Source organism: Camelus ferus, chromosome 1, assembly GCF_009834535.1.
Source record: "Camelus ferus isolate YT-003-E chromosome 1, BCGSAC_Cfer_1.0, whole genome shotgun sequence".
NCBI classification, from domain to species: Eukaryota; Metazoa; Chordata; class Mammalia; order Artiodactyla; family Camelidae; genus Camelus; species Camelus ferus.
In genome coordinates this window covers 3,190,556-3,218,451 of record NC_045696.1, presented here as the reverse complement: position 1 = coordinate 3,218,451, position 27,896 = coordinate 3,190,556, and the positions used below count along the sequence as shown (strand labels likewise).

Genomic DNA, 27,896 nt, shown 5'->3' with positions numbered 1-27,896 from the left:
TAATAGTAACCTTTTGATGTTCTGACTCCCTGGTTTTTGTTGCAAAAGCCCCTATATATCCTGGCTCCCTCCTTATCTCTTCAGAGCAGTCCCTCAGAGCTGTCCACGAGCCTGTCTCCCAGGCTTAAGTCCTCAGAATATCTGCTGAATAAAACGTAATTCTCAATTTTAGGTTGTGCATTTTTTTCAGTCAACGACACACACACACAAACTAGCATGCATATACATGTACACATATGTGTGCACATACATGTACACACACACACACACCCAAGTGCTATGGGAGCCCAAGCAAGGACCTCTCTCTACAGATTCATGAGTTTCGGGGAAAATTTAGACCATTTAGGAATCCAGGGGAGGCCCATGAACTGGAAGGCAGCACGTCTCCAGAAGATGCTCAGAAGCAGGAGGACAGGCCATGGTTCTCCATGCGGTGCTGTCCCCAGTCACAGAGGATGTGGTGTCCCCAGTCACAAGACGCAGCAACCCAGGGGGCTTGCCTTTTCAGCCTTTGGGGAAAACTAGCCAAAGAGTAAATGTGTCTAAATTAATTGATTGGAAGCCAATACTGTTTACTCTTCTGCAGCAGAAACCTGATTCTTCTCCGTCACCACAGGCACGTCCCTTTGCCTTCCAGCCGCTGGAGGCCGGGTGTGGGGCTGCACCCCGCTGGCCTTCAGGGCCTGTATTCACCCAGCTTCCAGCCCGAAAAAAGAGCCTGGAGTCAACAACGGAGACCTCAGTGGTTTGACAGATGGGGGAGCTTACACGTCGGAAGAAGCGACACCCCATGGAGTGCGGTGGAGGGCGGTGGGCAGGTCCTGGCAGCAATCTTGGCTTTTGGTGGGGGCGGCGGAGAGGTTAGCAGTTACAGGGGAGTTGACAGTCAGGCTGGCTCATCGGTTACCAGGGAAACCAGCAGAGGAGCCACCCCGTGATAGGAACAATCCCTAGCTGGGGCGGGGGCAAGGATGAAGGCGGGTCAGGCAGGTGAGTAGGTGCCGGGGACACAGGCACTGCTCCAGCAGGGGATGGACCGAGAGCAAGAGAGCCGCCCTCTTGGCGGCCTGGCCACACACGGGCCATCAGGTGTGGGTCTGCCGCTAGATCAGGGCTGGGTGCTCACGCACGCATCCCAACCCCACCGCTGCTGCTTGGAGAATGCTCACAGAGGGGCCTTCGGATGTGAAGACCAGTACAGCTTCACCCACGTCTGGAACACCTTCCACCCACAGCGGCTCCCGGGCCAGGGCGACAGCCAGACCTTCCTGGGGTCTTCCTGCACAGTCCCTGGGCCGTCTCTCCAGGTGAGGAGTGGAGAAGATGGACTTCAGCTGGGGCCTCACCTCCCAGCCAGAAACCCTGCTATTAGAAGAGGGAGGTAGTGACAGCTTTGGTGGCCAAGTACAGTATTCACGTTTTTGGCCAATTTTTAACACTCTGTTTCCAAACTTTCTGTAACATTGTTAGGTCTTCTATAATTCTTATAAAAATGCTTAAACACAGCTATATCAAATACTAAAATATCAGAAAGACAAACAGACAGACAGACAGACAGACAGACAGAGAGAGGCGGCATTTCCAGGCACTGTCCTGGACTTCTGGGCACAGATGGGGGCCTCCTTCATTTACTTACTTGGGACACAGATGCCCCACAGTTGCTTCTTCAGGCCCAAGCCACTAGGGGGAGACAGCCCACCTCATCTATGGCATGTTTCTCTGGCTGTTGCTGGGCTGCAGGTTAGGTGTGCTCCAGCCACAGCCTTCTCTCTTGGCTCCTGCTCCCGCCTGGCTGTCTGGTAGGGTAGGTATGAAGCTATATCCATGGGAGAAAATCAACAAGATGGCAAACAGCTTTACCTACGAACTTCAAGCCAGCAAACGTCTCCACTGGGACCAAACGTATCTAGAGGACAGAGAAGTTGATCATCACATTATGTCTCAATGGGTTCCAACTGGTGGCCCAAAGTCTCTTTAGACTCAAATGCTGAAGACTGTAGCTTTACAGTTAGTTACTTGCTTTCGCTCCTGCTGGTATGCGGTGCCCCACTGGACTGATGGGTGGTCTTGGGAAATCCTCTTCACTTCTACACCTCAATTTTCCCATCTGTGGAATGGGACTAGTGATAATCCCTATGTCATAGGGTCGCTGTGATGATGCAACAGGCAAGTATGTGAAACAGGCTGAGAATGGTGCCAGGCTCCTTCCTGGTACAGGCTGAGTCACTGGCTGACATTAGCATCACCCAAGACCTTTTGAAACATGTAAGATGACAAATATTTCCCAACAAAATTCAGGAGCAGTTAAAACAGAAGGAAACCACAAAAGGCTGCTGACCCCAAAGCCAAGTTCTCACAACTAAGATCATCACGTGTGAAATCTTTTCTCTTTTCACAGGCTCTATCTTCAATCCCTGAGCTACCACCACTTTCCTTCTTTTTTTAATTGGAGTATTATTTTATTTCGAGCAGGGTAATTTTAAATGAAGGTATATGGGTTTCTTTAAACTAACAAAAGATTCTGTGCCATGGTACCATTATAAATGGAAATCTGTAGAGCTTGATAGTTTCTTTCTTTCGTCCTGTAGAACATGGTTTATTGAAGTCTAGCTGATGTAATGTGATGTTAGTTTCAGGCACACAACATAGTGGTCTGATGTTTAAAGACAATCCACAACGATCTCGTGGTAAGTCTCATTATCCTCGGTCCCCATACAAACTTATTGCCATGTTACTGACGATGTGCTGTGTATTACATCCCCAGGGCTTATTTATTTTATAACTGGAAGTTTGTACCTCTCAGTCCCCTTCACCCACTTCACTCAGCCGTTAACCACTCCCTGCTGGTGACCGTCTGTGTATTCTCTGAATCTGTGAGACTGTTTGTTTTGTTATGTTTGTTCATTTGTTGTTTTTTAGATTCTACATATAAGTGAAATATTTCTTTCATTTTTTAATTTGCCTTGTCTGATTTATTCACCTACCATTATATCCTCAAGGTCCAGCCATGTTGTTACAAATGGCAAGATCCCATTCTTTTTTATGGCTGAATAATATTCCATTGTGTATATATACCACATTTTCTTTATCCATTCATCTGCTGATGGACACGTAGGTTATTTCCTTATCTTGGCTATTGTAAACAGTACTGCAATAAACATAGGAGATATATATATTTTTGAATTAGGGTTTTTGTTTTCTTTGGGTAGACACCTAGGGTGGAATGCTGGATCATACGATAGTTCTATTTTTAATTTTTTGAGGACCCTCCATACTGTTTTCCATAGTGGCTGCACCAATTTACAGCCCCACCAACAGGGCACAAGTGTTCCCTTTTCTCCACACCCTTGCCAAAACTTGTTATTTGTTGTCTTTTTGATAATAGCTATTCTGACCGGTGTGAAGTGATATCTCATTGTGGTTTTGATTTGCATTTTCCTGGTGACTAGTGATGCTGAGCATCTTCCAGGTGCCTGTTGGCCATCTGTGTGTCTTCTTTGGAAAGATATCTATTCAGGTCTTCTGTCCATTTTTTTGATTGGGTTGTTTGTTTTTTGCTATTAAGTTGTAGGAGTTCTTTGTCTATTTTGGATATTAACCCCTTATTGGATATATTATTTGCAAATATCTTCTCCCATTCAGTAGGCAGACTTTTGTTTTGTTGATGATTTCCTTCACTGTGCAAAACATGTTTTAGTTTGATGTAGTCCCATTTGTTTATTTTTGCTTTTGTTGCCCTTGCCTGAGGAGACAAATCCAAAAAAAAATACTAATACATATGTCAAAGAGGTACTTGCCTATGTTTTCTTCTATGAGTTTTGCAATTTCAGGTCTTATATTTATATATTAATCCATGCTGAGTTTATTTTTGTGTATGGTGTAAGAAAGTGGTCCAGTTTCATTCTTTTGCTTGTAGCTGAAAAGACTGTCTTTTCCCCATTGCATGTTCTTGCCTCATTTGTCACAGGTTAATTGCCCATATAAGTGCGTGGGTATATTTCTGGGCTCTCTATTCTGTTCCATTGATGTGTGTCTGTTCATATGGCAGTACCACACTGTTTTGATGACTGTAGCTTTATAATATAGTTTGGAATCAGAAAGGGTGATATTTCCAGCTTTGTTCTTTCTCGAGATTGCTTTGGTGAGCTACCACTACCTTCAAAGAGAGCTGGGTAGAAACCCTCAAAATAAAAATGGTCTTGTCACTTTCTGACATGTACAGAGATCTGTACAGTGACTCTGATTCAGTGAGGGCCATCCAATTACAGTTTGCCCTAGCTACCCACCCCCCATCTTCCTCCATTCCCCTCTCACTCAAGTCACAGGAGGCTTCCTGGAGCCACAACATTCCCTGGACCTGGGTCCATCTCTAATCTCTTTGAAAGTCACCCATCTTTCCCACTGTTGCCTCAAAGCAAAGCAACAGATTCATATTCTGATGAAATTGTTCATGATAAAGCACCACTGGGCAGCAATTACTTACCAAGTAACCTTCTTCTGTTGTGTGTGTGTTGTGGGGACCTCAGAAGGTGTGTGGGTCATGGGAGGGGTCCCCAGCCCTGCAACTGCATGGTAGATTAACAGGTCCATACAAAGAGGTAGGGAAGCCTCTGGCTTCTTGATGGCAGGAGACTGTCATCAGTATTGCTGTGTGGGGTCTCGGTGGTCCTGTGTTATCCCAGTACTTTCTTATTCTGCTTCTGAGTGTTGTGATGTCATAAGAGATAGTGCTGATCTGCTGAGAACCCTGTTCTAACAGAAAAATGCAAAGCCCACAATGTCTACAGAAGAGATCAAAGTAATCCAGCCTCTTGAACGAAACTTACACAATTTCAGTTTACACAAGCAGTCAGGATTCATTCAGACGAGCTCTGGCTTTTGAACACACTAAGAAGGTGTATGTCCTCTGGGAGCAAGAGACAATAATACATCAAGCACCAAAGGCTAGGAAGACATAACAGAAATAAACCTCAAAACTATAATCACATAGAGGTTAAGTTCCCACATGTGAAAAGAGATCTTGGTAGAAAATTTGGGTCCGGTTCTGGTGCCTGGATACAGATGTGCAGACAGCGGCATCTGCAGTGACGCCTGCAGGTCCAGGCTGCCGCGTCTTTGCTGAGTGGCTGCGGCGTGGACCGCTCTGCATGGGAGGAAAGCGGACGGACAAGTAGGGAAAAGGTAGCCCTTGGGAGGTGTTCCTGCTTCTGCTGTTAGTGAAGGTCAGAAAGGACTTTCAGGGTCATTTCAGTCCATTGCCCCTCTGGCTGGTTAGAGGTGTTAGAAGAAAACTGTTCTACTTGTAGAGGAATGAAAAGATGCTCCTTCTTTTGGCTCTGCTGCTCGAAGTTTCCACACGGGATTCCACGGAAGGGCAGGGATGGCTCCATCTTGGCAGGAACTCAAGGTGGTAACTTGCTTCTTTCTCTTCAAGTTTTCAGATCCCTCTAAAAATGAAAACATAGGTATTATCTTTTTTTTACCACTTCAAGCTGTCTCTCCAACATTAAGTTCGAGTGAGCACCTGCATTTTATCCTGAGTGGAGCATCAGCTGTGTTTACAGCTGATGGGGACAAGGTTGGCCTCCACTCCACGCAGATCCCAAGTAAGTGGGAAACAGCTTCACTCCCCACATGCACCGCCACCAAGCCACGCCCCCGCCTTCTCCATCACCGGCCTGAGACTTCTTCATAGTTTCCACGTGAACTTTGCAGCTCTTAGCATCAGTGTTCCTATGTCCCGTTTGAGTCGCAACCACCTGGTTTTAAGCCCCCAGCAGTGAGAGGAAACTACTTGCTGAAAAGGCAAGTGTTTCAGCCACAGTCTCAGCAGCTGAAAAACGGGTATGAGCCCTTGGAAGGCTGTCAGCAGAAACAACCAAAATATTCATCAGGAGCAACTGCAAACGCAGCCCTGCTGGGAACCTCTCACAGAAGGGAAGCAATGGGACGGAAGCCTCTTCTGGCTCATCCCCCAGACAGTTGAAGAGAGACTTGAAAAAGGGCGTAATTCACACAGGCTTCAGCCGGTCAGAGGCGTCAGGGAAGCCGTCCACCCGTCCAGACCGGCCTGCTCCTCCCATCTGGGAGGCGTGGGAGCCTTTTCTAACATCCTCCCCACTGCCTCCGAGTGGGCCCTGAAGACTCCTGCATCCGAATCTCCAGGGCCTCCTGATCAGACCCTCTGGAGAAGGTCCTGGTATAATGGTACAACAGGAAAGAACAAATCTGACTCCATGTGAGATCTGTTCCTTTGGCTTTAACCCTGTGACCTGTTTTCTAGGCTCAGTCTTGCCAGCTCTGCACCTTTTGTAAAAGAGTGTTGCCTTTAGCCTGAAATACACAGGAGAGCCTGTTCAGAAGGCTCTGACCTTTAAGGATAGTAACACTCTTGCACTCATATGACGATAACAAGTTGCAGAATGGAAAATAACGTTTGTTTTGTTGGAGGTTTATAGGAACATCATGGCCTGACCCACGTGGACAGCTGCAGGAACAAAGGATGCTGACACCAAGGAGTCTGCAACAACTGACTACACCCCCTCCTTCTAGTATAAAAGGAGCCTGAATTCTGACTTGGGGAAGGTGATTCTCCAGGACATTGGGCCTCTGTCTTCTTGGTCTGCTGGCTTTTGGAATAAAGTCATTATTCCTTGCCCCAACGCCTCATCTTGAGGCGAGCAGAACACTGGGGGGTCCCCGGTGTTAGCGAGCAGCTAGGGGAGTGCTCTGGGCCCCGGGCTGGAGATCTGTCTCTGTGCTGTCGGCATGTGCAGGGCTGCAGTCACGGTTCTCATTAGACTCAGAAAGCAGGCTGCTGGTTGCCAGAGGCTGGGAGACAGGGAGCCGGGAGGGACTGCTTAGTGAAGTCTTATTTCTGGGCAGTGAAAATGTTTGCGACTAGACAGAGGTGAGGCTGCACAACACCACGAACAGGCTAAACGCCACAGCGCTGCTCACTCTAAAGTGGTTAACTTTATGTGTTAAAAAAAAAAAGGTATTTGAAATTGGTCCAAGGCCTGATGTGGGGCTCAGAGCTGGCGGTCAGGTCAGCAGACATTTGCTGAGTGTCCGCGAGGCACGAGGCCAGGCTGTGAGCCCCCTGCTCCCCGGGTGGCTGTCACCACCTGTCCTCCAAGCCATCACACTGGGGCCTGGAGTAGAAGGGGGCACTCCCTTTCTCCCACCATCCCCAGGGCTCCCCCTGCTGGCCCCGGTTCTGCCAAGCCAGCCTCACTGACTGTTCCTCCTCCAGCCACCCCTCCAGGGATGCGCCCCCCTCCCCAAGCATAGAACTGCCCAGACCTCTTATGATCCAAGACTCCCCACCCCATCCTGACTCCCAGCAAGGTCCAAACTCCTCAGTGGGTGCTGGGGCCTCCAGGTCCAAACCGTCTGCCACCTGTTTCCACATACACACATGCCCCCCTGACTGGGCCCCATCCTCCAAGGCTCGTCCTCGCATGTGCCCGACCCCTGCCAGGCCCACCCCACCCAGACCTTGCCTGTGACACTGGCTGTGCTCAGTCCGACACTCAGGAGCACAAAGTCACTGCATGATGAATCAGTAATTAATTGGTCACTTCCTGGCTCTGAACAGCAGGACCAGGGTCCCACGGAAAGAATGCTACAGGTATAAGGAGGGGCCTCAGCAAGAGCTGGAGGGGAGGAGCTGCAGCACCCACCTCCATCTGCTCGTGAATCCAGTCCAGGAAGGAGGTGATACGGGTGTAGACTCCAGGCTTGTTCACCTCAGCACAGCCGATGCCGAAGCTCGTGGCTCCCACCAACTTCCACACCCGCCTCTCCTGACACACCAGGGGCCCCCCGCTGTCTCCCTGGAAAGGGACAAAGGACACAGAATGGGCACTGACACCACGTGTCCCTTGTCCTCGGGGCAGGATTCCCCCTGCACCATATCATGAACTGCCGCTCTGTGTTCACCCTCCCAGGCCTTCTAGGCCTGACTCGCACTCCTGATTCTGGGCCCTTGTGCTGGGGGGATGGTCTCCCTCCAGCTGTCTCCCTGCGAAATCTAGATACACTGTATCCTCAAAAGTCAAGGCAGCTTGGGGAGCGGAAGGGTGCTGTCAGAGGGAGGGTCTGCCTGGCCAGGGGCATCGGCTGGACCAGGCAGTGCTGGAGGCTGGAGTCTTGCCCACTGTGGCCTTGGAGGCTGGATTCCCCGGTTCCCGCCTGCGCTCTGCCCCTACTGCAAACTCTGAGACCCCTCCCACCACCCAGCACCAGGGCAGCGGGGAGTGCCACCAGGCAGGAAAGGGAGTGGTATCTTGAGTAAACTTCTTCCCCACACCCTGTAAATTTGCTTTTCGGTCGGTCACAGGGAAACGCTGGCCCTGGCCTGTCCCACAGGCTGGGTCACCAGACCAGAGCCTAACCCCGCCCACTGCGGGGCCCCCAGAGGTCGCCCAGGGCCCCTACCTGGCAGCTGTCCATGCCGCCTTTCAGGTAGCCGGCGCAGAGCATGGAAGGGGCGATGACACCCCCGTACACCTCCCTGTGGTTGCAGATCTTGTTGGAGATCAAAGGCACAGCGGCGTGGTTGAGGACTGGGGAGGTGTCGCCTGTGTCAGAGCAAGGGGGACCGTGGGTGAGGTGGAGCCCCGCCGGGAACTCAGAGGGCGTGCATCTGGGGTGGGGGGTACACACCTGGAGGAGGATGGCATTAGAGCTCTGCTCCCTAATGAGTGGGCTGGGGGGACCCCCCTGCTTCGTGTCAGGGCCACTCGGTTCCCTAAGGGCACCCACGTGGGGGGAGGTGGGGGCGGCCACCATAGCCAGCATGGCCCCCCCCCCAAGGCTGGTCCCCGCCAAGCACTTGACCCCACACCGGCCTGTTTCATTCTCAGAACAACCCAGGTTACAGAAGGGAGGTTGAGGCTCCAGGAAGGTCTCAAACACACACAGCTTTTTGGCAGAACCTTGGGGTGGTCCGCAGGAAAATGCCCTCTCATCTTTCTTTTTCTCTTGCTACAAATTTTAATAGAAGTTCCTTTAAAGCATATTAAAAAAAAAAAAAAGAGTAACTAGCAAGTCAAGCCCATGAGATGAGAGACGGTCATTCTTAGGCTGCAGCTGAAGTTAATATACAGGTTAAGAAAGTGAATCCCAAGTTCCAATTCCTGGAAACAGTGACCGTGTCACCTTCCATAGCAAAAGGGGCTTGGCGGATGTGATAAGACCTTGAGATGGGACAGGATCCCGGCTCACTGGGTGGGCCTTAAAGGTAACCACAGGGATCCTCAGAGGGCTCAGAAGGCGATGTGGTGGCGCAAGCAGAGGTCAGAGAGGAGAGAGGTTGGAAGAGGCAGTGCTTCTGGCTCTGAAGGTGGAGGGAGGGGTGGCAGCAAGAGATGTGGGGGCTCTGGAAGCTGAAAAGGCAGGAACAGAGTCTCCCTGAGAGCCTCCAGGAGGGCCGCAGCCTCCCAACACTGACCCCAGCCCTCTGAGATGGAGTTACGACTTCTGACCATGACTATAAGGTAACGCACGTGGGTTGTTTAATTTTGGGATTGTTTGTTGCGGCAGCAACAAGACACTAACACGTCTGCAGTGGGTCAGCCTCACTACCCACCCAAAGGGGTCGACACCCTGTAACTCAACCTATTTGTAAACCTATCACTCTTGCGTCTTAAAGGCCCACCACCAAGCACACCCCATCACCATTCCTCTCTTGTCTCAGCAGCTGGGGTGGGGGCGTCTGCACCACCCCTGACCCCCTGACTGGGACGTGCGGGCGGACACATTGCACGGGGACCCTCGAGGGGAGCGTGAACCCAGCTCTCTCAGTTCTGGGCGCTCTGGACTCAGGATCTCGACTTCCGACCACTGACCTCCATCCTCTGTGGCCCCCCATCCTGACGTCCAGCACATCTTCCCATCGGGGAAGTTCTCTTCAGAGTTGGGCAGACAAACTGGTTGGATCATCTCTGTTTGAAGAGGAAACAGCAGCTCTCAACCCCGTGGGAGCCGCAGTCCAAGAAAGCCGTCTCATCAGGGACCACGTCTGCAGGGGGCTTGGACCGTCTCCCAAAGAAAGGCCAGGCCCCTAGTGGTTTGCAAGCTGTTAGCCCAAAGCAGGGGCTCTCCCCCGCCAGAGCTCTGAAACTTTAAAACCACCTTGGACCTTGCAACGTGAGTGAGCCTAGACCGGGACTCAGCATGCTTTCTGTAAGGGGCAAAGAGTAAGCATGTTAGCTTTGCAGGCCACGCAGACTCTGTCTCAAGCCGCCCCTCTGCCACCACGGTGTGGACGCAGCCGCAGGCAGCAGGGCACAAGCCGCCGGGCTGTGTGCCAACAAGACTTTATTTACAAAAGCAAGCAAAGGGTCAGATTCAGCCCGGGGGCCACAGGCTGCCTGCCCCTGGTCTAGACCGCGGGCACGTTGCTTCGCAGAGCATCACTCCATGAGTCTTCCCATCTTCCTGCCACGTCTGGAGGCCACAAGCCTGCCTTTCCACGTGGGCTGTGTCACACAAGCCTGCCACCAAAAACTGCCAGGGGTCTTCACGCAACTGCATCCTGAGATAGGCTGAGCTTTTCTGGGTGTGACAGTCATGGAAAGGCAGAGAAGAGACAAAGGGGCTCATTTTAATTTTTGTCCAAGTGCAAAGTGAAATTGCTTTATAATGAAATACCATTAATAATAATCTACAAATAAACACCACCAGTACAATATCTCTGTTTCTCTAGAAATACTGTTTCAAGGTGTCACACAGAGAGCTCCATGTGCTTCAGGATAAATGCCCTGGTGATTCTGCAGGTCACACCTGCTGCTGGCCCTGAGCCAGGACTCTGCTCCAGCAAGGGCCTGTCTGTTGTTCCCTGCCTGCTGTTCCCTGCCTGCTCTCCAAGCTGCTGTCACCCTTGGGATGGAGAAGGGGACTTTCATTTACTTAAGAGTAGGCTTGAAGGCTTTGTTGCATCTGCAAAAACTTTGGAAAGTTCTGTCCTGTGTGACTTTTCTGGTGTTTTTGTAACCTTCAGGCGTCAGGACATGACATTTCCATGGAGGAACGGAGCTGCTGAGCTCAGCAGCTGGTTGGGAGAGAATGTCTCTGAGTAACTTCCAGTTGCCGAAGATGCCCAGTAAGTTCCAGTTTGTAAAGAGAGGACCACCAAGGACCCCACTACAAGCTGGCTGGCCTGGGAGGCCCTCTCCCCCTCGGCCAAGATGGAGACACCAGGCAGGTGGGTGGCACTGGCAGGGGACCTCACCAACCGAGGGAAAGCTCTTTGTCACCACGGGCCTGAGACTCCCTTCTACCTCGCACAGGCAGCCAGGTGGCCCGGCCTCGGGCAGTCCCTTTAATCTCCGGACGGCACCAGCAGAGAGAAAGCACCACAAGAGAGGGCCCCGGAGGCCCCGACAAACCAAGCTGGTTGCAGGGGAGCCACGAAGGCTCTAAAGTCAAGTAGCCATCAGAGCCACAGCCGCAGAAGCAGGCAGACCTGCACAGAGAGCCTGAGCAGGGTGACCGCCGCTGCGACCGAGGACGCACGCAGGGCCCGGCGTCTCCTAACAGGACGGTTCACGTGTCCAGAACACGACTGAGAAGTTCTCATCATACCAAGAACCAAGAAAATCACAGCGTTCATGAGATGGGACAGTCAGCTGAGGCCAAGGCTGAAATGAGTCAGATTCAGGGTCATCTGGCGGAGACTGTAAAGCAGCCACCCTCAAACGCTTCCACGAGAAACGCAAATTCTCTTGAAACAAATGATAGTGACAACATGAGAGAGACCCAGACGTACCACTGAAGGAGGCAGGCCCGGCCAGCTTCATGAGCGCGATGTCATTGCCCAGTCTCTTTGGCTTGTACTTGCTGTGGCGGACGATTTTTTCCACCAGGTGGGAGGGGGCTGGGCTGTCCAGCAGGGAAACCAGCCCCACCTGGATAGTCCACGACTTGGGGAGGTAGAGACTGAAACGAGAGCGCCCCAAGCACCTGAACCCATGGACCTCGGGTGTCCCCAGAGCCAGTGCTGGGGACCGGCAGGAGGCGCCCTCCCCAGCCCCGCAGGGGCACAGCCCTCCCCGCACGTCTCCCAGACAGGACCTGCGCGCCGCGCCCCTGGGGACGTCTGGGCACTGGAGAAGCGAGCTCAGCTTTGCCGACTGTGAGGGGCCGCCGGGGCCCGTTCTCCACCAGGAACCAAAACGCAGCAGGGGCAGTCGCTACTCTGCCTGTAAGCACTTGCTGCGGTTTTCTTCCGCGCCGCCCCTCCTGAGAGGCTGCTCCAGGGCCACGCGCCACCCGCCCCGCAGCGCCCCCTCCCTCTCGGCAGGCCGGCTGCCGCGCGGTCCACCCCAGTCACTGCAGGGAGGTCTAGGGCCTCTGCGTCGCGGGCTCCCTCCTGCACCAGAGCTCCCTTCCTCCTCTCTCTCTTTTCTGTAGGAGCTGCAGGTCTAAGGTCCTTAAAATGAGCTCAGGGTCACCAGTCTCCCCCAGCTGATGGAGATGGATCCAGCGGGGAGGGGCCGCCCTGGGGGACATTGGGACGATCTGGTCTGTGTTCCTGCTTTCCGGACCTGCTCTGCTGCCAACCACCCAAATCAGACCCATCCCAACGTGGCCCAGACTGGAAGGGAGTCTGGGGAAGATGAGGACCCTCCCCGCCAGGAGGCAGGAGCACTCACTCATAGACGCAGTGAGCAGCTGTGACGATCCACACCGGGGTGATGAGGGAGCCCCCGCACAGGTGGTAGCCCTGGAACTGCAGGCTGGCCTGCCAGGGCCACTGCGCCAGTGAGGACGCGTTCCCACCCACGATGCGTGCGCTGTCGCGCATCCTCCGACCGCAGGCTGCAGAGGGAACACAAGGGTCAGGGTGGGTCCCACACACCCCTCCTCTCCCTGGCATCCTGCCCCACTCAGAGCTCGCAGCCCAGGGGAGAGCGCTTCAGGGCGAGCGCAGGGTGAGGCGGGGGGCAGGTCACCCGAGGCGGGACGGGCTGGGCGCTGCGAAGTGCAGTGGGAAAAGCCCGCTGGTGCACAGAGCCGGGTGCTGGCAGCCCCCTGCCCATGACGCCCACGCTCCCAGGATGCTGACAGCTCTCCAGGAGGGCGGGGAGCCTCACTAACAGGTGCTGCTGAGCAAGTGCCTGACTTCTTCAGACCCAGCCCCAAAACGAGAAGCCCCTGCCAGGAGCAAGGGGCGCCTGCCCAGGCCGGGTGGGGAGTGTCCGGGGCACAAGTAGCCTGCATACTGTTCTGGAGGGGGCGGGGGGCGGCGGGGAAGAGAAGGGGACAGCGAGTCAGGCTCCTGGAGCCACCACCGAGTGACAGGGCGTCGTGCAGCGTGGTCCTGACTGTGGCTGAGAAGTGGCTACGGACTGCCTCCCCGCACCTGGCAGGGGAGACTGACGGCTCCCCTCCTCTGGCAGGTAGGGCCACAGGGCTCCCGCCTGGCACCCGGGAGGAAGGGACGGGCAGCAGAGGAGGGGAGAGGGGACAAGGCAGCCTGTGAGCCAGGGCGAGCTTCCATTTATCCCTGCGTTTCTGTGACTCTTACCTGAGCACGTCAAAGTGACCACGTGACCCGAGGCACACCCCTCCCTAAAGTGGAAAAAGACTAGGTTTAAAGATAAACACTGGAGGCCTGTGAAATGCACTTAAATCCTAATGTAAAAGAAAAATAAACTCTATTCCCCTGCTCTTGAATACAGATTACAACTTTAGTCTGTTAAAAAAAAACCCACGAGAGTGAGGTCACACAGCTCATTATAAAACACGTGACCACAGTGAAGTGCGGTATGCGACCAGCCGCTGAGTGTTTCTAAGCTTGTACTGCTGACGACAAATGATGCAAAATGAGCTCCATGATATCGACACATACTGGTGTCGTTTGCATGTCAGTTTTAACCCGAGGTTCTTGACTGGCCCCTGGGGACTCGTGTCCATTGGACGGCGTGACAGGCTCTCCTGGCAGGAAGTCCTTGCAGCCTGGGACACACACCCCTCAGAGAGGACTCCTCCCCGGAGCAGAGGTGTGACTGCCCCGGAAATGACACACACTCTCCCCTACATGGGTGGGGTGCACCCCAGGACCCCTTTGTAACTTTTCCTGCCTCTACAGCCTCAGTCCTGTCATGCAATCATGCAAGAAAAAGCAAGTGTCACCAGACTGTGGTTTTAAGACCCAAGAGATAAGCTGTCCCTGCAGACTGCACGTGGGACCAGGTGCGATTGTCAAATAAAAGACAGACTGACAGGCTGTTGGTTCCTGGAAAAGAGGACACACTCCTCTTGGGGTTTGGCCCAAAGGGTCAGGAAGAGCATGTGGACCGTGGGTTCAGAGTGCCCGACGCACCTCCACACGCCTGGCAGGTGACCCCTCTAGGCTTTCGGGTACCTGACTATCACTTGAAGGCGCTTCGTTTTACTTTCCTCCTGAGTTGTTTGGGGAAACGTGTAATATAAATGGTGAACATGAAAGTAGTTTGCAAATAATGGATACGTTTCTTAATTTCTTTCTGATAGTCCCCCCTTCCTTTCTCCAAACACACCGGCAGCGCCCTCTGTGTGCGAGGTGTGGTACTGCATGCATGGCATGCGCATCACGTGACTCCTTCGCCCACCCCGCCGCCTTTCTCCCTCAGTCTGTATTTGCCTGCTTGGGGCTAAGTTCCTGTACCCCAGCCTGGTGCATCCACCCAGTCTAACCAAAGTGGCCAAGCCCCGACCTTGCACTTGGAGGACACACCCTCACGCCCTTGAGTCCTGGAGGAGCTGCCTGAGTCCAGGGGGCGACTGGACACATGTGGGGACGCAACACCACCTGGCCGCTCACCTCAAGTGCACCGAGTGCTGTAAAGCAGTCACTTTGTCACCTGGCAGGAGGTGGCTGATGGACACAAAGTGCTCTCGGAACCGCGCCTCGAGCAAGTCCACTCTGAGGGTGTCTGAACTCACGTAGCTGCAAGCACATGGGAGACGCAGACCCGATGTGTGAAGTTCACTCTGTGCCTCAAATCCACCTGTGCTCAGATGTCAGTATTACAGGCACCGTCCTGGGTTGGGGGGGTGTCACTTTGTGCCCCCAAACCTTCACTGGCTTCCTTCTGCCAATTCAGCAAGGCATCCCCGACCTGGAAGAGCCTGGGCAGCTGCCACCCCACAGCCCGTCCACTCACCAAGGGCTCCAGGCACGTGGGAGGGAGGACCCTCCCTGACGTAGCTGGGTGCCCCCTCCTCGACGCATTCAGCTACACCGACCTTTTCTTGGCCTGAAGCGGCCCCAGAGGGAAGAGAACACAGAACAGGTGGGGTGTTTTCAGGTGGGCACCAAAGTGGGGACCCTGAGCACCCCAAGGGTGACAGGCTGGAGGGGCAGTGAAGGGCCTCCCGGGCTGCCCAGGGCAGGGGCGGGCTCCCGCTCCAGGGGCGAGTACGTGGACAGAGAGCTTCAGGGGCGCCAGAAGCAGCCGGCGTCTGCAGGGTCAGGAGACAGGTCTCTGGGAGAACCACGGGCAAGAGGGCGTAGAGGTTTTTCAAATCGGGTGTTTGAAGAGTTAGGAGGTAGGAGGTGATGGGATGAACAAATGACAATGCAGCTGGCTTGCTTCCGTCGCTAACTCTCCAAGCAGGATTTCATCAGGTCACTGCAGGCGCTGGGGGCGGGGGCAGTGCTGGGACCGTCCATCGTAGACACAGTTGGGTCAGGTTTCAGTTTGGGAGAAGATGAACTCAAGGCAGCAGCAGCGACCCTCCCAGCCCCGCCCCCACCCCCGCCCAGGTGCTCAGCCTGCCGCTGCTGTGGCGGATGCCAGGTGAAAAAGCCAGCTGTTACTGAGATGGAGAGTCCCCTGCAGGCGCAAGCCAGGTGGTGGGGAGATGCAAAGAGACCCCAAAGGCCGCAACTGGAGCCCCATACGCTGCCAAAGCCTCAGTGGCAGCAACAGCCACGACCGCAGACTCGTGCAGGTGCCGGGTTTCCCTCCAGGGTCCTGGAGCCCCACACCCACCCTCTCAAGCTGGTACTAATATCCCTATTTTGAGGCCTGAGTCATGAGTCGGGGCTACGTGGGCACTGGGATTGGGACCCAGGCAATCCTACTGGCCAGTCTGTCTTTTTCTTTTTCACAGACCTCTGACCCCGGATACTGAAAGCAGAGAAGACCGAAGGAGGGCGTCCAAGAGAGAAGGAGGAAGAATGAACGAGAAGGAGACAGAAGTAAACCTTAGCATTGAAGCAACAGAGAGGGGAGGAAAGGGCGAGTCTGGAGTGAAGAAAGCGGACGAAGATGAGAAGACAGACTGGGGAAGGGTGCCCACCAGCCTTGCCCTGAGAGGGCGCCCTAAGTGGCTTTGAGCCACAACTCAAGATGAGTTTAGACTCGGGAGGCTCCAGGAAGGACCATCTCAGCAGAGAGGTCTGAGGGGTGCGGGGAAGAGGGGTTATGAGGAGGAGAGGGTCACTTGATAGAGGGGAGGCCAAGGGACTCAGGGAAGGGGAGGGGCTCCAGGAGGGAGAAGCAGGGGAGACACATCCTGGGTGACCTGGAGCAAGTCGCTTAGCGGTCGGGACCTGGGGTTGCCACGGGGATGGGAGGCGCCGGCCTGTGCCCAGCTGCCCGCCTTCATCACTATCTCCGCTGAGACTCCACACGCTGGCTGGAGGCTCCCCGAATTACCTGGGAAACCCCTGCTGTGCACAGGCAACAGCAGCGTGGTGGCTCTTCCAGTCGTCGGCACACATGGTCCTCCAGGCAGCAGCTGTGAACACCTGGAGTGCCGCGTTCTGACCGCTCACGCGGACTGGCCGGCACACAGGGAGACAGTCCATTAGTGGCCTGAGGGGTCCTGAGACCCGGGCAGTTTCTCTACGGCCCAGATCCTCCTCTGCTGAGCCTGACCTGCTCCTGGCCCACAGCACCACACCCTCCCAGGGCGGCACGGCTCTTACGGTCTGGACACACCCTGAATGCTCTTGTAGGTTCCTTCCTCTTGCTCATGGAGTCTCCGCAAAATGAATTTAAGCTCCATATAAGGGCCCTCCCTTAACACTCAGCCCAGATCTCCTGGAGTGAATGCCAGCTGGATCCCAGGTGGGGACATGACTTGACCATGGCATCGCCTTGGACCCATTTCTCAGGTGGAAGTGGTCAGGAGAGTGTTTGCGCCGATGTCCTTGTGTTTCTAGGGTCATGACCTTACCACATCTGTACTCGTCCTCCCCATCTTTGCAGTCCGAGACCCCGTCGCATCGAGCGGTCATTTCGATGCACTTAAAAGATGACCGGCACCTGTACTTCCCGGAGCAGTCAAAGTGGACTGAGGGGAAGAGAACAGGGGTGTCAAGGAAGGGCTCCCTCAGTGCGCAGCACGAACAACCGTCCACCTGCCGTGTGGCCTTGAGCTTGCCCAAGAGTGATGGAACCTACAATGAAACTGCACCTCCGTCAGCAGCCTATTTCCCTCAGCCCAGTTTCTGTCCACATTCCAGGGGGTGGGGCTGCTGTACCCGCATTGTCTCCCTAAGTGGCCCTGAATCACAACTTGAGATGAATTTAGATTCCAGACGCTCCAGGTCGAGAAAGTGCATGGCTGTGGGCGGACCGGCCGAGCCGGCTGCACACAAGGGGCCGGGAATGAGGGCCCTCAGCTCCCAGTCGGCCCCCTGTCATCTCTGACCCTGGGCAAGGAGTGAGGGGACTGTGGACCCCAAAGCCAAGCAGGTGGAGAGTTAAACTGATCTGAGATCCAGTTATTTGACGAGAAAAGGAGAAATTGTTCCCTATCAGAGACCACAGTTCAAATGACTCCCTTTCTCAAAACCACTTGCCCCTGCTGGTAAAAGCAGCCTGGCCTCCCATGAATGGCCTCCTTGTCTCTGCCACCAGCTCCTACCCCGTCAAGCCTGCGGCTTCTATTTCATCAGCTGTCTCTGGACACTGCCAGCCGGGCAGGCTCCTTGGTGACAAAGCCTCCAGCATGGCCAAAGGCCCCGGCGGGGGCCCGGATCGGCTTCACCACCCTACAGGCAAATAAAGCTCAAAGCAGCGAACCCAGAGGGGGCTAGCCTCAGTCGTGAAGGCTGCACGGGGGCCCCGGGCTGGTGTGAGGGGCAAGCTCATGAAAGTTTAAACGCCTGCACGGGTATTTGAGCGCCTACTAAATAATGAATCATACTCACTGCCCAGGCCCACGGCCAGTGCCACTATCAACGCAATTGTCCCGATGACAATGATGGGGAAGAACTTCAGTGGCAGCAGAGACAGGATCTGGGCAGCCACCGCATCGGCATCTGGAAACCAAAAAAAATGGGGGAATCTCGAAATGCCACAGAGCAGCAAATTGGAATGAAATAAAGCTTAAACTTGAGCAATTGATCCCCCCTCCTGTCAATGCAGAGAATGCTCTAGCCCAAAGAAAGCCGACTTGGAGAAAGGGCACCGACCTGAGGGCACGTTCTCTGAAAGCAGGTCCCACGCCATCCAACCCCAGCCCACTTCACTCCGCCCTCAGGTAAGGGATGGTGTGATGGGTTGCACTGTGTCCCTCCCGAAAGGTACGCTGACGTTCAAGCCCTCGGGACTCGGGATATCATCTTATTTGGGCATAGAGTCTTTACAGAGACAATCAAGCTAAAATGAGGTCATCTGTGTAGCCTTTGATCTAACATGACTGGTGTCCTTACAAAAAGGGGACATTTGGACACAGACAGACACGCAGAGGGAAGATGCTGGGAAGATGCTAGGAATACACGGGCAGGACGCCATGTGGGGATGAAGGCAGAGACTGGGGTGGCTCATCTATAAGTCAGGGACCCCTTGATCATCGGCAAACCCAAGAATGTAAGAAGAGGCAAGGCAGGACGTCCCTGCAGGGATCAGAGGCAGTGTGGCCCTGTCGTCACCTTGGTTTCAGAGTTCTAGTCTCCAGATGGGGAGACGATAAATTTCTGCTGTTTTAACACCAAGTTTGTGGTGGCCCTGGGAAACTCACACAGAGAGCGAGTAGGACCTCAGCTTCCAAGGACGTTGTCCTGCAGAGGAGGGAGACACGCAAAATCCAAGCAGGGGCTTTCAGGAGAGGGAGAGCTGGGACCTCTGAAAGGACCACTGCATGACATGCAGATCATTCTCCGCCAGTTCTGGGCACAGACACCAATGGCCTTTGTTCCAGCCCATGTCTTAGAGGAAGCTGGCAGAGCAAACAGCCTTAGAAGACAGTGTCTCTCTCCAGAGCAAGGGGCAGGTTATTTACTGTCTGGCTTGATAAATATAATTATCTTCTTTTGGGGCAAAGCTTGGGCAGGTCTGTTCAAAGCCCATTCAGAAAGATGTGGGTCCCCTCAGCTCTGGGTTCCTCAGCTGTGACGCAGACACACCCTTGGTGCCACCTGCTCCTGGGCTGCTCCCCGTCACCCCCGTGGGACCTGGCGGCCAAGCGTAACCGACTCAAACAAGATGCACGTAGCACCTGTGTGCACACGTGGCTGACCTGGGACGGGGTGCTGAGTCTTCTGCCAGCATCCCTGGGGCTTGGCGGGTTGACTTGTTAGCTTGCAAACAGGGTGAAACCCCAGACTCTCCCTAGTTCTTGCCTGCAGGACCAGGCCGATTTGGTAGAAGAGAAGGCTTCTATCCAAAAGTATAAGCCTCTCTGGGTAACAGGAGAATTTCCACTGGCAGCCTTTACCCTTGGGAGAACAGGCCATTTCATGCAAATTGTCTCATCAATCTCAAAAATACATCTATGCTGAAGTTGTGTTCACTTAAAATTAGGAGAGTTGGAATGCGGGATGGGGGGAAGGCTTCCAGGCAGCACACGATTTCTCAGGACAGAGACTGTCCCAACCTCTCTTCTCCTGCTCCTGGAGATGCAGAGCCCAGAGCTGTTCCATGGAAGAGCAGAAAAGATGTCCCACTGCCTGTCCTCGGAAACCCACAGCTCTACTCACTGCCAATAAAGACTGTGATTGTGAAATGGTCAATGCCATTCAAGGTTGTCTAAAAAGAAGAGAATTGGAAGACAAAAATGGGGGGAAAGTGATGAAATGGGAGGAAAAGGAGGAAAGAGTAAGGAAGGAAAGAGCCTGTGGAGAGAGGGAAGAACAAGGGACCTAGGAGATGGACCCCACACTTGGAGCAGAGCAGAGAACGTGCAATCCGCAGGGTACTCGTCTTAGGTCCGGATGGAGGAGCTGGTGGTGCGTGCAAGTCTGTGTCCTCAGCACCTAGAACAGCACTGCCATGCCACAGTCCTTGATGAACATTAGTAAAACGGACAGTTGGATGGATGGATGGATGAATGGGTGGATGGATGGATGGATGGATGGATGGACGGACGGATGGGTGCATGGGTGTGTGGATGGGTGGGTGGGTGTTTGGATGGATGGGTGGATGGATGGATAGATGAGCGGATGGACAGATGGATGGCTTCATGATCATGAAGGTGACTTTATCCCAGGGCCAGAGACCAATTCCTTTCAGGATGACCAATTCACCGACCTCCTCTCCACTTCCCCCACCCCCAGGAGCCCGCACTAAATTAGTCACTCTCCCTCTGGAGATGCCCACGCTCCATTCACACTTTAAAACTCAGCAGGAACCCCAGAACGACTCTAGTTTTCTGTATCTAGGAGTGAGATTTAAGAAATGAGCCCAAGTTGTAGACCCAAAGAATGCTGTTCAATTAGAACCTTTGTATCTATTCCCATTTGCCCCTTTGTGGCTCCTCCACCGCATTCCATGTGTCCCACTATGGCCCCACCCCCTCCTCGCCCTGTCTTTGAGGGCGCCTGCAATAAAAAGCAAAAGGCATCCCTCCAAAGAAGGAATGCAAATGCTAAGCAAGCACAGGAAGACATTGAACCTCTCTGGAAATAGGAAAAAATGCAAATTAGATATAATATCAACTTTGCAATGAATTATTATTATTATTAGTTATTCCCACTGAAGTTCAAAGTGAAAGGAAATGGATCACACTTAACAGTCAATAGGATTATAGACTGTGTACATTTTTGAGAGTCAAATTGGAAATATGTCCCAAGACGCTCGAAAATGGACAGAATTTTTGACCTATTAATTCCCCTTCTAGGAATTTATCCTAAAAAGCCATCACAGATGCACACAAATCTCTATGTACAGGGACATGTAAAGGAGGAAGGAGTGGCATTTATAACATTGATACACGGACGTGTGGGAACAGCCTAAATGGCCAGTGAAAAGGGGGCTGGTGAAATAACAAAGGTACAGAGACGCCTAAATGACAGAGGGGCCAGCAAACTTTTCCTCTAAAGGACCTGATAGTAAATGTTTTGAACTTCACGGTCCGTACGCGGTCTCGGTCACAACCACTCCACCCTGCCGCTCTGGCGTGAAGGCAGCCGGCCACAGTGCGCATAAATGGATGCGTCCGTGTCCCAGTAAAACTTCATTTATAAAAACAAGCGGTGGGCCAGGTTTGGCCCCGGGGTCGTAGTTTGCCAACCCTTAAAGACAATTTAATTATTTAATGCCATGGAAAGATGAACACGATATTTTAAAGGTTTTTTTAAAAAGCTTAAGAGTACGAACGGCACAGGCAGAGCCCGTCCTGCTGCGCTTCACAGATACTGTCGTTGCTGAGAACCGAAGGCTTGTGGCAACACTGCGCTGTGAGATGACAGCTAACAGTTTTTAGCGATGACGTTAATTGTTTAACAACGTTAAAACTAATTTTTAAGTCAAGGCCTATGTGCGTGGTTTTTTAGACGTAATGCTATTGCACGGTGAATAGGCTACAGTGTACACATAACTTTTACCTGCACTGTGAAACCAGAAAGTCAGGCAGACTCACTTTATTGCAATACTGCTTTATCGCAGTGGTCTGGGATCGAACCCACAGTAACTCCAGGGCCTGCCTGTATGTGTCACTTCCAAAGGGAAACATGGATGTGTTGGGAGTGGGGCGTATAGCTCAGGTAGAGCCCTGCCTGGCGGCATGCATGAGGCTGGGGTTCAATCCCCAGTGCCTCTGTTAAGGGAAAAATTAATTTTTTAACGCACTTGTAAAAAGATATTTTGATAGGAAGAAGGCGCGAAATCCAGTAATAAAGCGCCACTAGAGCTGTTTCTGAGCAGAAGTAAAATTGTGGGTCATTAAAAAGCCTTTCCATGTAACTCGATTTTCTAAGTTTCTATAATGAACAATGCATTGCTTCATTTAAAAGAAAAGCTTTAACAAGTTTTTATTCCTTCCCACTAGGAGTCAATCATGAAAAAATTATCAAAAATCAGCAGAGAAGAATGTATATTGTGCTATTTATATCATGAAACATTAGAAACAAGTATATGTCAATGATGACAGAATGGCTGTGTAAATTACACATCCGGTCGATGGAATGCTCTGATCCCATAAAAAAGGCATTTATACAGCCCCCAAACGTGTGGGAAAACGCCTGCCTGCATCTGCTCTATGCATGAGTTCACACTTACGGGCGTTCAGACTCACAGGAAAGGGACAAAGAAAACATAAAAACCAGGTAGGTTTTGGTGGTCAGTTCATTGCAGGGTATTTTTTTTCTTTCATTTACGCTGATGCTGATTTTTGAGAAGTATTTTTAAATCGTGGCTCTTTTCTTTTATGGAAGCCTCTGCTTCTCCTCCCATCCTCTCCACCTCGTCCACATCAGCTGTCCAGGTGGTTTAAAGGGAATCGTTAGGACAGGTCCCACTCCATGCTTTCTGGAACCTCAACCAGAGCCCCCAGGGGTCCATCTTCCCAGCCCCTGGGGTCAGTCTTCCTGGCTGTATCCGGACCAGGGAGCCACATCTTCCGGTGACAAGTCCTGATAGTTTTTTGCCAAAAAGATCCTATCCAGGCATTAAGGTATCTGCTATTTCTCCAAGCATTTATGACCCATTTCCAAAAGCAGCTTTTCTTCCTTTAGTTGCTAGGGGCACCTCTGTCACCTGCGGTTGAATTTTAATCTAGGCATCCGATACCTTCAGAGACACCCAGCTTATTGTCAGTTTTCTGGAAGGGCTGGTGACCACGGGTTCTCAGAACTTCCTGGGGGGCTAAGAGATTTCCTGACCAGGACCTGTCCCCTAACTACCTAACACCTAAGGGGCAGTTGGAGGGTCAGTTTCAGAGAAGCTCCATCCAGAGAAGGCTGACACCTGTCTCCAGAGAGTTGGCCAGGGGCTGAACAAAGTGATGGCCTCTCTAATGCCCCGTCTCTCCAGGATTCCGCAAGCCCGAGGAAGCGTGTGTGTCAGCCGGTGGGTGCGAGGTCGCCCGGCGAGGTATTTCCCCAGGGGACACTCAGCCACGTTGGGCATGTGTATTGGGGGGGAGGGGACTGCAGTAAGCACACCCGTGCGCCCACCTACCTGGTGCAACAGGACTTATTTTCAAATCATCAAGTCCGAAAAGCGATCTGAAGGAGAAGGGGGCCTCGGCAGCCGGCGGGTCGTTTTCCCCCATGGTGACTATTTCAGGACCTCTGAGACCAGGCTCTGCCTCCACCTCCACCTCCTTCACGGGAAGAGCAGAAAGCATCAAGTCCTTATTTATAGCTTTAGCATCAAACGAATCTTTGTCGTGTTAAATCTTTGAAATCTGACTATCCACAAGAAGCTTGTTCACTGCCAATAAATCAAAGCCATTTGTCCAGGGAGAATGCATTTTGTTTTTCCCGAGCTACAGCAGATAAGAGAGACACTTCTGAAGTGAGCGAAAAGATATGAACGGAGTCCTGCCCCAAACATGACTTTCCCATTATTTGTTCAACCAACCTCAAATCAATTGAACAGCGTATCTATAGAGACAGGCCTTTTTACCTTTAGAAGTTAGCGTACCATTATTTTTCAGAAGATAAATTACTTTCAAATGCTTTCCTTCTCTTTCATCACGGCTCTTGGTCCCACATAAACCCCACCCTTTGCCGGCACCAGGCAAGCACCTACCAGGAAAGTAGTGTCCGTGCCCCCAGTTGCAGGCGGCACCAGGGAGGGGACTTCCACCCACAGTGTTTGTAGCTTCCCGTAAACACAACCCTTTCCAGGCTCGCACAGGATTGACCTAGTTAAGGATGAAAGTATCCCTGCCCTCTGGGTGCCCAGCCCCTGCCCCCCTTGCCTTGCAGAAGGAGGAGTGGCTGGGGACAGCGGGCTTGCTCCAAAGCCACACTGGGGCTCTGCTTCCTCCAAGAGAACTCCACCCACCTCAGTGCCAGAGAGGCATTTCCAGTCACTCGAAGGGAGGCGGAGGGAGCAAGGAAAGGGCCGCATGTTCCCAACTAGATTCCAGCCCACCCTCCCAGGAGTCAGGCACCAGCCCTCCAGGAACCTGCTTCCGCCGAGGGCTACAATTGAGAGGTTCCAACAGCTTCCAACAGCCGTGTGAGCATAGATGCTTAGCTCAACCATTTTTATTTTCTTTTTGTTTACTTGTAATGTTTGAAATTCAAAAGGGAACTGTTCATCCACTTAAACTCTGTCTGCTTAGATTTTCCTACGACAGGGTCTGTTTATGCAACAGTTATGCACTAAAAATATTTATTTCATTTTCATCCCAAGAGTAGCTTTGCAGAGTATCTTAAGACTAATAAAATCACATTCACCATTTTTTACTTTGCTGACGGTTGCCACTTACTAGCAGCAGGTAGCAAATTCCACAGCCTAACTTTAGAACAAGAATAAAACTCAATGGCCAAAGGGTTTCTGCAATGTGGAATCTGCGTCAGGAAGCCCCTTCCACCCGGCCGGCGTCAGGAGGCTTCACAACGCAGAGAACTGCTGGAACGTCACCTTGTAGAAGCGTCTTCTCTCCCCCCCCGCCCCCCGTCCCCCACCACCACCCACGGACTCACCATTTCCGCAGCAGCCATCACAGAAAGCAGAAACAGTCTCTTTTTTCATTATAAAAGAAGGCGTGATGGTAAACAGGCCGCCAACCGGTTAGTCCAAGCGGGAAATATTTCCACCAAGTCACTCAGCCTTGTCGGCTGGATCATCGCAGCGAACGGCAGTGTCGCGGGCCTCTGCGTAACCCAACCTGGAGGGAGCTATCAAGTGGCCGGCGCTGGTAGGGCTGCAGGGGCCTGGAGGGGAACGTGCGGCTGCCTTTACCTTAATTACTTTACCTTACTTACGGAAGGTAAGCAGACCTTTTCAGAAACTTCACCTAAGGGAGGCTTTGGAACACAGGCACTCCTCTTACCTAAAAGAACACGTCAGCTCACCCAGGGGGCAGGCGATGCTTGGGTGGGGGTCTCCACCCCTCTAACCCAGGCCCAGGGTGAGACCCGCAGCCACTCTGCAGACAAAGGATGGGGAACCTGCAGCCAGCGATCTAAGAGACACTTCGCCCTCCATCCCGCAGGGGCCTCTGCATCCCAAGAGGTTTCCACACACAGTGCGGCTTAAACGGTGTTTTATCAGGAGCGAACACAGGCCTGCTGCGACGGGCGAGGGGGCTGAGCGCCCCTTGGGAAGGGCGGCATGAACGGGAGCGAGGTGAGAATCGTGCGTTCTTTGTTCAGCAAATGGTTATGGGCCATCTGCTGGGAGCCAGGCATACAGATTCAGAGCAGATGGCAGGGGGGACAAAGCACTCGCCTGTGGCCTCAGAGGGCGACAAAACCTAGGAAGAGATGAGGCTGGGCAAGGCTTAGGGAGTGATGACACAGGCTGGTGGAAGAAGTGACTTTTCAGTCAAGACCTCGATGATGGGATAAAATGGGACTTGTGAGCCGAGGAGGGGAGGGTTGCTCCAAGCATCAGACCATCACGCCAAAGGCCCAGAGGGAAACAATGAGCTGGTGGTAACTGAGAAAGTCAAGAAAGCTTATGTGCCTGGCGAGGCTTGAGGGAGTGGGGACCAGGCTGGGAGGCTGACCCCCCCAGTGCTAGAGAAGTTGGCTGACTGGCTCTGACCAAGAGGCCCGGCACTTGCTTTTTCTCCCTTCCTGCTTTGATGCCGAACAGCCCCCAGGCTTTTCCGTTGCACACCCCCTTCCTGTGCATTCTTCACTGAGAGCGACTTTGGCCCTGGGGCTGTGCCCCGGGGGGAGATGACAGGCTGGTGACCTCAGAGGAGTGGGCGGGCCCTCTGGAGTCGCTCCTGCGGCACCTGGAGGGTTCGCTGGCGCTGGGAGGAGTGCAGCGCCCTGTAAAACGCCCTAATCGTTAGCCCCTCTCTGTTCTACCCAGTTTTTCTATAAAACCTCAAGACCCCAACACCAGGACGGAGTCTCAGCGTCGAAGGCATCATTAGCCTGCTGCAACTCCACTTCGCCTGGCAAAGCAGTAGGCTCTTCTTTTCTGACTCTCCCCAAACTCTGCCTCCGAGTCTTAGGCCATCTTTTGAGGCACAGAGGCCAGTTTTGCAGCAGCAGGCTGATGGGCAGATCGCAGACGGCCGGGCCCCTGGAAGGACTCTGGTTTGGTTTGCACGTGAGGGAAAGGCACGGAGGTGCCGAGAGGCGTAGGTCGGGACTCACCTGTGTGTGTGCAGCAAGATGGGCGCAGGGTGGGTGTACAGAGAGCCCGGAGGAGGCTGCTGGGAACCCAGGCCCCTGCGGCTGTGACCTGGACCGGAGGCTAGTGCTGCAGGTGGAGATCGAGGGCTGCGCTGGGGACCGCTGCAGGAGCGAGGTGTTGGTGGGATTCACCAATGGCGATGTCGACTGAGAAATTACACAACCGAAAAGCTAAGAATTATGCTTTGTTCGGAGGACTTTCCGAGGACTCCAGCCCAGGGGGGTGGCCTCTCAGCTCGCTCTGAGGGACAGCTCCAAAGAGGCAGGGGAGGAGCCAGGATACATAGGAGCTTTGCCAGAAAGACCAGGTAGTCAGAACATCCAAAGATCACTGTTAATTGAAGAAAACCAAATATCTTAAGTTAAGGAATTCAGCTCTTTTCTAGGTACAGGAAGGTGCAAAGGTCTGAGCTCACTGAAACCACTCCTGTGGTGTGCACCTTAGCTGCCCAGGGCCCATGTCCTGAGTCCCCTCAGGGTGCACGGTAGGGGTGGCTGCAGAGGCCAGGCTGCCTGCTTGTCCCCACCCTGAGTTCCCTCTGGCTCACCTTCAGGGATGTTGGTACCGGCTTATGACTTGATGGCCACAGCATCCCTTGTTTACTGATACGGCTGCAATATTTTTCATTTGCAGCAACAATAGCCAAAGAGATACATTCAGCCAGTGGTGGTTTACTTCAGTCTTGTTTCCCCGCCTCCCAGCACGTGCCCACACATCTCTCAGTGTCTTTGGGATTTAACACCAGGTAACCTTCAAGCTCGTACATCCCTCCTTTTGCACCTTTCCTAACTACCCTCTCCAGTCCCTGAAGGAATATTTGCTCTCAAAGACAGTGACAGGAAACTTGGAACTTAATGCTTTATTTGCTTTCACCTGCTTGTTGTGGGTGGACCTCCCGACAAGAGCACAGCTCTCGGAGGACAGAGTCTAGAATGGACTCTTAGGGTATCAGGCACGGTAATGAGTGTGCTGTGCACGCCACATATAGGAGCTGATTGTGAATCCAAGGTGGACGAACACTACTGAGCAGACATGCGTACTACCAAAAGCAATCACAAGGTCATACTGACATGTGTTACGTGTTGGCATGTGGTTCAGATGAGGTCAAAGATCGAGCCAGTTCCCCAGGAGGTGTTAGGAAGAAACCCCTGCAGGTAGCTGACTTCTGTCGCCATGAAGTAGCCTCTCAGAAAGGTTGCTTACAAATCAATTCCATCAAGCTCAAAATGAAATCTTAAGGAAGCAGAAATCAGTATACTTAGGGCTGGCATCTGATATTTACCACGCTGGTGTCTTAGGAGGTCTTTGTTTGGAGGTAGGAGAGGGTCATCCTACCTGAGGGCTCCCCTAGGAGCTGGGAAGCCTTAGTGACCCTGTGCGCACAGCTTGAGCTAC

At 53.0% G+C, this 27,896-nt stretch overlaps 1 protein-coding gene across 3 annotated transcripts; it reads right to left on the bottom strand.

Annotated features, from left to right (window-relative positions):
• Positions 1-4,659: 4,659 nt before the first annotated feature.
• Positions 4,660-24,112, bottom strand: TMPRSS3 (transmembrane serine protease 3). 3 transcript variants are annotated; one of them, XM_006177768.3, is made up of 13 exons: positions 23,925-24,112; positions 23,349-23,493; positions 18,161-18,271; positions 17,182-17,298; positions 16,659-16,782; positions 14,816-14,941; positions 13,538-13,581; positions 12,663-12,828; positions 11,777-11,946; positions 9,855-9,950; positions 8,443-8,585; positions 7,686-7,838; positions 4,660-5,447 (listed from the first exon to the last, which is right to left on the bottom strand). In XM_006177768.3, the coding sequence occupies exons 2-13, from the start codon at positions 23,440-23,442 to the stop codon at positions 5,430-5,432; spliced, it is 1,362 nt and encodes a 453-aa protein (XP_006177830.1). In that variant the 5' UTR covers positions 23,443-23,493; positions 23,925-24,112; the 3' UTR covers positions 4,660-5,429. The 3 variants fall into 3 exon arrangements, with proteins under 3 accessions (XP_006177830.1, XP_032315867.1, XP_032316025.1); XM_032459976.1 differs by lacking the exons at positions 4,660-5,447; positions 7,686-7,838; positions 8,443-8,585 and adding an exon at positions 9,230-9,392 and having other exon boundaries at positions 23,925-24,027; XM_032460134.1 differs by lacking the exons at positions 4,660-5,447; positions 7,686-7,838; positions 8,443-8,585; positions 9,855-9,950 and adding an exon at positions 10,485-10,563 and having other exon boundaries at positions 23,925-24,027.
• Positions 24,113-27,896: the final 3,784 nt, after the last annotated feature.

Excerpts from the sequence above, each read along its gene's own strand:
- TMPRSS3 (XM_006177768.3), bottom strand. The coding sequence starts at position 23,442 with ATGGGGGAAAACGACCCGCCGGCTGCCGAGGCCCCCTTCTCCTTCAGA. Across the intron at positions 17,299-18,160 it reads ACTGGCCGTGGGCCTGGGCA|TCCACTTTGACTGCTCCGGG; the intron begins GTGAGTATGATT and ends TCTTCCCCTCAG. Across the intron at positions 7,839-8,442 it reads GCGGCATGGACAGCTGCCAG|GGAGACAGCGGGGGGCCCCT; the intron begins GTAGGGGCCCTG and ends GTCCCTTTCCAG.